Below are 10,816 nucleotides of genomic sequence, written 5' to 3'. Positions count from 1 at the left end.
TAAAATGATTTCTGGACGACAAAGTCCCTTGAGAGAAACATAGCAATGCCACTACATAGCGATGTCAAGAGTAAGCAGGATTAATGCTGGGCTGGGCTGTCAATGGGCTGACTGAATGAAGACAGGAAATGGAAAGGAAAGGAAAAGAAAAGGCTGCTCCTAGGTATGGAGGAGGAGAAGGTTTACCACAGACAAAAAACCAAAAAAAAAAAAAAAAAGAACTAAAGTCATGAGGATGTGTGATGCTCTCATAGTAAGACATGACTTAGAATAGGGACCCTGGTATGAGGAAATACTTTCTGTAACAATCACCAAACCTCCTTTGCATGGCTGTTCCTGGTTCAGTCTACCAGAGAGGCTGGACCTTCCTGCTGCCACACAGTTCGTCTTTGAGGGCCTTCTTTCTTCAACCAACCTGCACCACCCCATGCACCGGTGGCAGTATTCTGTGGGTGGAACCTGGCGGCTGGAGGTCCTGGGGGAGGGGCCTGGCCACTCTCCTGACTCGAGGGGCTTATGGTACCCTACATTGTCCTCATTTCCTTCTGTCATTGCCTTGTGTTTCTCATCTATCAGTCATTTGCTCCTACTCCCTTTGAGTTCGTTCACGTGTTTCACATGCTTTGGCCTCCTTTTTTCTTTTTTGGTTTTATGAGACAGGGTTTCTCTGTTTTGGAGACTGTCGGTCCAGCCTGGCCTCGAACTCACAGAGATCCGCCTGCCTCTGCCTCCCAAGTGCTGGGATTAAAGGCGTGTGCCACCACAGCCCGGCGCTTTGGCCTCCTTAAAATGGTATTTTACATGCTTTGTCCTCCTTGGGCATGGCAGTTTTTGAGTTCTGTATATAGATATCATTTAACTTGCTCTCCTTAGGGGACACAGCTACAGCTTGTGATTGGAGTCAATGGAATTTTGTCTTAGTGTTTGAAGGGGCTCTAGCGAACCTCAGCATGGCAAACACAGTTCTGGCCGGCCTTGCCCTTCCCCATTAAATTTCAGTTTTAAAGCTAGCCACCATGGTCCACTCCTTTATTTGGCCATTTCCTCTTCCATAGGTTGACTACAAAGGTCTAGCTATTAAGTGGTTAAGTCCAGTAATCAAAAGACGCCTTTGCCTTTAATCCCAGCACTGGGAGGCAGAGGCAGGCAGATCTCTGTGAGTTTGAGGCCAGCCTGGTCTACAGAGCTAATTCCAGGACAGCCTCCAAAACAATACAGAGAAACCCTGTCTCGAAAAACAAAAAACAAACAAAACAAAACAAACAACAAAAAAAAGAGACGCCTTTGGCTAATCTACTTAATATATCCAATTAAACCATACCACTGCTTCCCAGTCCATTGTAACACAGACCTCCACCTTTTTCTTCTTAAAAAAAAAAAAAAACACACCTTCAAGGTCATTTACTGCTGCTTTTCTGCCTGAGTCATAAATCAGCCACCTTAGCCCCTCCATCCTCCCATTTAATAAAGATCTCTCTGTGAAGATAGGTGTTTGGGTGTTTGTGCCTAATCCGGGGTCAGGAAGGGAGCACCCTGCCGTGGGCGGGTCTCTTTAGTTTTAATATTGTGTTTTGGGAATGGAACACAAACAAATCAGATTTTAGGGTGTTTGTTGTCTTTCGCTGTGCGGTTTTTTTCTAGGCCAGAAGGCTATTCCAAGAAGAGCAGTTAGGATGACTTGTTATCTAAAGGGGTCAGAACTCAGTGTGGGGTCAGAACCCCGGGGTGCAGCGTCCTCCCGGATGCAGCTCTGGTCTAGGCTGCAGAAAGCGTGTGTGGAATCTGTGCAGAGCGGGTCCAGGGCAGCCTGACAGCAGCAGCCATGGGGAAGGCGGGGGAGACCGAGTGGGAGGGGCGGGTCCCCGATGGGGCGGGGACAATCGCCAGGGAGACGGTGATGAGGAAAAGGAAAGAGCTGAGCGGACTTGGAAAACTCAGGCAGGGAAAGCTCCTGGCGAGGGCGGGGTTAGGAGAGGCACGGTGAGCAGATCCGGGTTGCGGTGGGCGGGGCCGGGGAAATGAGCTCTAAGGAGCCAGTGCAGATTGGCAGGAAAATGCACCATTCACTGCGGGAGCTCGTGGAGCTCCGCAGTTCAGAATCCGGGGCGGAGGATGCTGGCTCCTGGAGGAGGAGGTGACAACTCCGGGTGGCTACAGGTTCCACGTCCGGTGTCCTGGGAAAGTCGGCAGCAGCAGCAGCAGCAGCAGCGCAGTGGCGGGAACCGCAGCCCGGCGGCCCTGGAACCTCCCAGGTCAGAGGAGCCGCGGGGCTGGGACCCGGGAAGGAGGGGACGGGGCTGTGCCCGCTGAGGATGCTCAGGAGGACAGGGCTTTCAAAATTCTGTCTGGGTATCGTTCCGTGGTCGGTAGGTTTGAGCTCCTATGAACTGGGGCTTATCGTGATTTAAAAAAAAAAATTATCCCGTGGTTGCCAGAATATTTTCTCGAAACAACCTGGTAGAGCGTTTGGAGTGGATGCTCTCTGCAAACACGGTTCTCTTTGCTGTTACTGTGCAGTCACAAAGCTCCTGGAATTTAAATTCATCCGTGCTTTCTTAACTTCCCCGGTCTACCACATTCCTGCTCAGGAAAGAGTGGCCTTTGCCCCTGGAGTGAGAGCTCAGTAGGTAGCAGTCACAGGATGAACCCGTGCGGATTTGATCGAAATCAGAAACTATACCTTGACAGGACAAGACAGGGTCCCTCCATCTTGTACTCTTGCCGAGGCCGTTTCCAGGGTGAACTAGAATCTGATTTCCTTGATGGAGGGTCCCCATGGAAAACTACCCAACTCAACTCCAGGAACCAGGGGTCGGGTTGTCCTAGCTAACCTGCCTTGCTCAGCCTCTGTTAAAACTGCGTGTTTACGGAGAACATCCTCCAGACTAACCTTCATCCTAGTTGCCTGTGTTTGCCGGAACCCCCTCAGGCAGGCTAACGTTCCATCTTGGTTTCTGTCAAAAAACTGCTTGCTTATGATGCAAAACTTCCCTGCAACTCCCAAGCTAGACTCCTGGGCCCAGGTCTCTGCCCTTAAAAACTCCATGTTCTGGATACTTGGAGTCTCCCTTAGGTCCCCAAACACTTGGATGTGGTCCCAGCATGTGTTCATATGCTAAGTTCTTAATGTGACCTCCTAGGTCCCGACAAGTGTAATGTAAGAGGATATCAGGCCACAAGGTTTCTCTGTATTGTTTTGGAGGCTGTCCTGGAACTCGTGCTGTAGACCAGGCTGGCCTTGAACTCACAGAGATCTGCCTGCCTCTGCCTCCCAGTGCTGGGACTAAAGGCGTGCGCCACAATATTTTTATAGTTAGAAAACTTTAAATAGATTAAAAGAAAATTAGAAAGCACTGTTTGAATAATTATGATCACTCACCCACATCACAAAACAAATGTCTGCTTGGCTCTAGAATAGTACTCTGCCCATGACATGTGGGCAAACTTGCTGTTTTTTTTTTTTTTTTTTTGGTCATCTCAGGGTTGGTTGATATTCAGTGTTTTTATGTGGGTTACTTTCTTGTAGCGGGAGTGGGAATGCCTAGACCCTGCTCACATGGCTCTTTATAGAGATCTCCTGTTTAAGAACTGCAGCAGTGTGGATTTCTGAGAGTGAGAATAGTTTTCTCGCTGTCTCCCTTGCTCCTCCTCAGGGTTCCTGGGACAACTCCTCTGCATGTGTGTGGCCTGTGTGTGGAGGAGTCCCACATCTCACAGAGTAAAGTGAAATCCTCAGAGACAGACAGACATTCATCCTGGTGTTTTCTCTCTCCTGCCTGTGTATCCTTTTGGTTTTGTGTGTTTTACTTTTGTTCCGTGAGAAGTTGCTGGTGTTTTACTACTAAGCATCTCTTTCTCCTATGCAGTCAGTCATGCTCACCTGTGATTCAGAGCAAAGAGCCCCGGATGGAGGAGAGAGAGGAGACAGCAACAAAGGATCCAGGTATGTTAGAGGGATTGAGGAAGGGGCAGGGAGGAAGGAGTAGGGAGGCGTCAGGTGTTTTGTGCTGTTCAGGTCAGTCGAAAACAAAGGTCACTTCAAGATGAATTTTAGGCCCCTATTGAATGTTACACACAAGGTGGTTTTTGGGCAAAACAAGTTTCTCATACCATAGCCTTGATCTAATCTATGTTTTCTGAAGGAAGATATCACACCCTCGTAGCATGAACAGTAAAAGACCCGGAGATAGATACTGGGGTTCAGACTTCAAGTTGAAGGTCAGAGAAGCAAACCGGCCAAGTTAGTAATCTTACCTCTACCAAGCTGAAATGACAGTCCTTACTCCAGGAATCCTCAGAGGCAAAACTCTCAGTGCCAGTGTCTTCCTGCCTTTTTTTCCTTTCTCCACCCAGCCATGTCACTCCTGTCTCCACCCCCCTCGTGCTGGGATTAAAGGCGCGTGATCCCAGGTGCTGAAATCACCTTTGTGTAAGATGTTTCTCTTAGGACTAGCTAGATCAGTTTTTGTAGTCAGTGTGGACTTGAACTAACAGAGCTCCATCTATCTCTTAATCCCGAGTCCTGGGATTAAAGGTGCATATCACTACTTCGTAACCTCTACGTCTTGTGGCTGGCTTTGCTTTCTGAATCCTCAGGCAAGCTTTAATAAACCATAAATAATACGTCACCACACACCCCTGCCACTTTAGTCTTTATCGTGTACTGTTTGTAGAACCCAATAATTCAAGATATCCAGGTGTGCCTTGGACTTGTGACCAAAGTCATGCAAAGGCTCCAAAGCTGCTTCAGAAAAACAACTCTATAAATCACAGAAAACAATCACTGTCTTTCACAGTGATTTCTTCAAGGTCTTAGTACATTTAGAAAACAACTATTCATTCTAATGTTTACCTTCAACACAGTGACTCTGTTAAGATTCCCACAATGGGGAGGGCCTCAAGTGACAGTTTACACAGGATATGAAATTGAGTTTGCCACCTTCTGTTTCATTAGAAATTATTCTAGAGAATTCCCCCTTGAGAATAAACTCAGGATTGTCCAGTTGTGGGCATTAGAAGACTCTCTATGTAAGAATTAATACTCTCAATAATTTTTTTTAATCTGTCTTTCCATGTGAGTGATATTGTCTCTCACATTGCTGGTTGTGTCTTCATGTGAAGATTAAATGGTTTTCATTATTTTAATTTTAATATAGTGTTTGTTTAGAACAATTCCTTCAGATTCTGTATCTTTTAAGGTTAATCTCTCAATTTCTAAAATAATGCCCCAGATTTTGGTAAGGTTTGGTTAATATCTCTCTTAATATCTAAATAGTCTTAAGCAATAAACACCATCTGTCCTCATTGTCTTTGCTTTGATGTCCTCTGTGTTCATGTCAACACTCAGTGGTTTGCATTGCTTCAATTTTAATATCTTTTGAAATCACCTCTGGGTTTGATCCTGTCTCATGATTTTTGAGTTCTTTTATGGTTTCTCAAAATTTTATAAGTTTTAGGGAGATTCTCTCTGTCTCTGTCTATGTCTCTCTCTCTCTCTCTCTCTCTCTCTCTCTCTCTCTCTCTATATATATATATATATATATATAGTGCCTGTACAATCTTGGTACAAATTACATAGAATCCTTACAGAAGACAAACACCCTCTTTTCTTCAGATGTTTGGATGAGAACATGTTATCAATGAATCGGTATTCACATGTGTTTATATATTTTTCTGTTTTCTGTCTACTGTTGCTGTCAGCATTCCAGGTTCTTGCAGAAGACACCCCATTTTTTTTCTTCTTTTTTTTGAGACAGAGTTTCTCTGTATTACTTTGGAGGCTGTCCTGGAACCAGCTCTTGTAGACGTAGCTGGCCTCGAACTCATAGAGATCCACCTGCCTCTGCCTCCCGAGTGCTGGGATTAAAGGCATACGGCACCATTGCCCAGCCTTCTTCATTTTTTGAGACAGGATTTCTCTTTGTAGTCCTGGCTGTCCTGGGACTCACTCTGTGGACCACGGTGGCCTTGAATCCATAATGATCTGTGTGCCTTTACCTCCCTAGTGCTGAGATTAAGAGTGTGCGCCACCACCACCCAGAGAAGACACTTTGCAAACCTTGATCTTTACTAGGTTTGAAGACTTGTTCTACTTCTAAGACACAGTATAGCATGCTGATTGCAGTTTGAGAAGTCCGGGCATCTTCTGCTCTTGTGTGGATGACTCCCTGGAGGCCTTGTAGGCATTATTGGTTTTCTGTGCCGTTCACGGTCTTTGTCACTAATGTTCTGCCAGGATTTCCAGCATCACTGAGTGTAGCATGTTGAAGCTTACCTGCATCACTGTCTTACTTGCTTCCTACAATTCTGTCATTGATTGCTTCATGTGTCTAGAAACTCTTTTGTGAAATGCATTCCTACTGATCACATAACTTTCCGACAGATGGACTATTCTTTCTTTTGTATGTTGATAGATTTGGCATTTTTTTCTTCCCTACCATAATTATGACCAACCCTCGTCACAGCGTATCTTAATAAAAAACTTTCTTCACTCTTAGCATTTTGTATCTGTATATTTGAAGTAAAAATATTTTTGTAGACTTTATATATGTACATATATGGATTTCTTTTTGAAGACGTATCCTATTTTCATGTTTGATTTGGAGAATAATATCTACTTAACATTTCAAGAAAGCACTGAAGGGAAATATAAACTCACACCATTTTGTTAACTCTTTTCTGTTTGTTATGTGTCTTTTCCTCTTTCTGAGTTCCTTTCTATTTTGTTGATATTTTGCAGTACACTTCAGTTCTTTATAAACTTGAGTAGTATCTTCTCTGAGTTCTCTCTTTGCTTGTTTGGCTGTCCAGGAAGCCGCACGCTGACTTGCCTGGTGGCCGCAGTGAGTTGGATTCCCACTGACACTGTGTCTCTGCTCTTCCTCCTGCGTTGTGTCTGTGTTTGTTATTGCTTAGGACCTGAGTGTAGACACTGAGTGGGCAGAGAGGAGGTCTCTGTGTAACATTAGATGAACATTTCCTCATGACTAAACATGCGGAGCATGCGCTGTTTATGTTTTGCTTGTTTCAACTCCTCTTGAGCATTTTTTTCCTTTTTCCTATTTCTTTTTCTTTTTTTTTTTGTGTTTTGCTTTGTGTGCTTTTCAAATTTATCCATTCTGTAGGCCGTTTCTTCATCCTTTCAGTAATTGCCATTTCCACCCATGTTTTTAATTGCACACAATTCTTTTTGCTGCTGCTTGTTCTTGTGTCCTGCCATTCAGAAACTGGGTCCCCGTGTCTCTCTATGGACTTATTGGCCGTGTGTTACTCTGCAGTCTTCACACTTCATTGAGTTGGACCGGTTTCATTCTCTCGTAAGGGGACATTTACTTTTTCCAGCACCATCATTTGACGAGGCTGTCTATTTCCATAACATACATTTTTGGCATTGCGATGAAAGTCAGCGGCGTGGCCTAGTTCTAGATCTGCTTCTCTGACTGCTTTGCGTGTCTTCTCTTCGGGTCACTTGCCGCTGCTCGTGTTCCTGTGGTGCTGCAGTGTCATCTGAAATCACAGCAGCTCTGCTGCTCTGTGTGCCTGGGGTTGCTCTGAAATCTCAGAGTCTTTGCGCTTCCGTGGAGATTTGCAGTTTCTCTTTGTGACATCAATCACGGGGACGTTTGGACTCTCTGATGGCAGCACAGCGTTCGGTTCGTAGTATGAGAAACTGCTATGCAGACGGGGCGGAGGGCGTAGTTATCAATGGCCGTACCCAGGTTTGGATCCTGTGTGCTATAAACCCAGTCTGCCAGGCAAGACTGGGATTGAGTTAATCTTACAAATCATTTAACTCTGATATTTTTACAATATGTCCTATTCCGTGTACATGCAAGGTTTTCCCATCTTCCTCTGTCATTCTCGATTCCTTTTGGCACATTCATGTTTTCATTTTAGAAGTCTCTTCTGCGTGGTTAGTTTTTTCCCTCTGTTTTCTTTCATTAGAAAAGCAAAAACAAAAGCAAAGCAAAACAAAACAAAAAAACTGTTGCGGGCCGGGGAGATGACTCAGCAGTTAAGAGCACTGGCTGCTTTTCCAGAGGACCCAGGTTCAATTCCCAGCACCCACAGGGTGGCTCACAACTGTCTGTAATTTAATTCCAGGGTACCTGATACCCTCTTCTGGCCTCCCTGGACACCAGGCACATAGTGCACAGATGCTCATACAGGCAAAATACATACATACATATATATAGCATATATATATGTATTTATGTATATATATTAAAGTAATAAAATTAATTAAAAAACTGTTTAATTTCATTAAATAAATAGAAGCAATGACAGGTAATATAAAGCTTTTGTAATTGGTTGGTTATATAGGTGATAAAAAAGTTCTGCCTCCAAATAGGTACTGATATCCCCTCTTAAATTCTCTTGGTTTATATTTAAATTTTATAATTAGTGGATATTGATATTTAACCATTGCGTAGGTTTAATTACTCACCACGACCCCCCTCATTACTCTCTCTGCTATCCCTGGCTAGACATGTTTTCTTCATGTGTGATTTTGGCAGGTTTGGGCCAAGTAGCCAGACTATCATGTGTTCATAATTCCCACTGCCATGCTACATGGCAAGAGAGATTTTATACATCCACTCCCCATCCTCCAGTTCTTTTTTTTTTTTTTTTTGGTTTTTCAAGACAGGGTTTCCCTGTGGCTTTGGAGGCTGTCCTGGAACTCGCTCGGTAGACCAGGCTGGTCTCGAACTCACAGAGATCCGCCTGCCTCTGCCTCCTGAGTGCTGGGATTAAAGGCGTGCGCCACCAACGCCCGGCCCATCCTCCAGTTCTTACCACCTTTGACTTTCTCTTCTGTGATGTTCCCTGCAATTGAGATGTGGGAGTATGGAATTCCCATCAGTCTGTGCTCTAAGCAGCCAGTTGTTTTCAGTATTTGATGAGTTAGGAGTCTCTGAGGTAACTGTTGTCCATGTAAACCAAAGTTTTTAAACTCTTGCTGAAAACAACACCAGGCTATGGGTTTGCAAACAGAACCATTTAAAGGCAGCTTAAGTATTTGTACATGTATCAAAATGTCAGTATTTGATTCCTTCCCAGGCCCTGTGACATTCCCCATCATTGGCTTTGAGCCAGGTTTCCATCCGTATGTTTTCGTCCATGGAACTGGCCTTAATTTCAACCAGAAAGCTCTTACCCACAGAATCATCTTGCCCTATGGCATCAATGGGCATACCTTGCCTGGCAGGTTGGGATTATAGCACACAGGATCCAAGTCTGGGTATGGCCATCGATAACTCCATCCCCTGCCCCAGCCTGCGTAGCAGTTTCTGACATTATGAATGCTACTACCAAAGAGTCCAAGATATTTTTAGACACTGTGAGTGGTCTGCTGACTTCTCAGCGTCTTGTTGGTATGTACAAAAACCAAGAGATGCTGTGTATAGACTATACAGCTTATTAAGAGGGCTACCAGATCCAAGCTTTCTCAAGAGTGTTTATTATGGCTTTTGGATTGCAGAGTTCTGTTTCTTCTGTAGGGGGTTCTTTTACTTTCTGACTCTCCTATATTTTCTCCTTTAAAATTTTCTCTGTCCTTCTTAAACTGTGTACCTAGTGATGCATGGTGCTGAGTTAGTTTGAAGGGAGGCACACTCTTCTCTGTCATGATTACAGTGGACCGACTCCATTGATTGTCCTTCTATGGTAGTGTTAGGGTTAGGTTTGGCGCACTGTCTTTATTATGCTGAGGTACGCTCCTTCTGGTCTCAGATTCTTCAGAGCTTTTCTACTGAGCAAATGTGACATTTTGCCGGGGGTCTTTCATGGATCTATTTACGAGGTCATGTTTGTCTTCTCACAGAGTCTACATATGTGGTGTCTTGCAGATGTTGAAACGGTCTTGTATCCTTGGCATCAAATCAGCTTGCATTCTGTTTCTCATGTAATTTAGAGACAGTCTCTGTGTCTGTGGCAATCCTGGCATCTGGTTTGTGATTTTTCTTTACATGTATTTGTTTGGGCTCACCTGCTTTGGGTGTCAAGTTAAGGCCAGCTTTGTATGGTCACGTCTAGAGTTCCTTTTCTGTGTGTTGTGTTCAATTTTCTTCTTTTGGCATTAATACCAGGTTTGAATAAAGGAAAAGAGAGTTCCATGCTGAATCTGTCCAGTCCTGAGACACTGTTAGAGGAACCTCTGACTGCTTAATGCCTTTTCTAGTTTTATGACACAAAAATGTTAAATTTGTTCAGTTGTTTCTAGGTACTTATCCTTTTCTTTTTGAAATCTGATTTATTTACGTATGACTTTCTATACCACTCTATAAGGTATCTCTGATGTCATTGGCATACACTGCAATGCCCCGTTTCAACTCTGGTCCTAGGATCTGGGGATTCGCTCTTTTAGTTTGGATAAGGGGAAAATTGCTTTGTCAGTACTTTCATCTTTTCACAGAAACAAGGCTATCCCATTGACTCATCGTATTGTCTTCAAGTTTCTTTTCATTAGTTTGTACACAACCTTTCTACCTACTATTTCAGACAGACTTGTTCTTATTCTTAGAAGCCGTCAGCCACATAGTTGTGGACAGATGCCTTTCACAAGCAGCGCCTCTTACTTTCAATACTTCTGAAGCATCTTTTTCACCCGATTCAGTGTGACTGCCTTTTATGAACCTCGTACTCACCTGGACACTGTAAGAAAGTGTCCTCAGGCCGGGCGTTGGTGGCGCACACCTTTAATCCCAGCACTAGGGAGGCAGAGGCAGGCATATCTCTGTGAGTTCGAGGCCAGCCTGGTCTACAAGAGCTACTTCCAAGACAGCCTCCAAAACAATACAGAGAAACCCTGTCTCGA

At 44.3% G+C, this 10,816-nt stretch overlaps 1 protein-coding gene across 1 annotated transcript in view; it reads left to right on the top strand.

Moving 5' to 3' along the window:
* Nucleotides 1–2,089: 2,089 nt before the first annotated feature.
* LOC106022336 (zinc finger protein 883) overlaps nucleotides 2,090–10,816 on the top strand; it is a 29,964-nt gene continuing 21,237 nt past the window's right edge. The window contains 2 exon segments of the mRNA XM_040734089.1: nucleotides 2,090–2,252; nucleotides 3,867–3,943. Coding sequence (XP_040590023.1) covers nucleotides 3,873–3,943 — 71 coding nt within the window. The 5' untranslated portion in view covers nucleotides 2,090–2,252; nucleotides 3,867–3,872.

The sequence above is a fragment of the Mesocricetus auratus genome, unplaced genomic scaffold, assembly GCF_017639785.1.
Source record: "Mesocricetus auratus isolate SY011 unplaced genomic scaffold, BCM_Maur_2.0 Super-Scaffold_100037, whole genome shotgun sequence".
Taxonomy (NCBI): Eukaryota; Metazoa; Chordata; class Mammalia; order Rodentia; family Cricetidae; genus Mesocricetus; species Mesocricetus auratus.
This window is presented reverse-complemented; position numbering and strand designations above follow the sequence as displayed.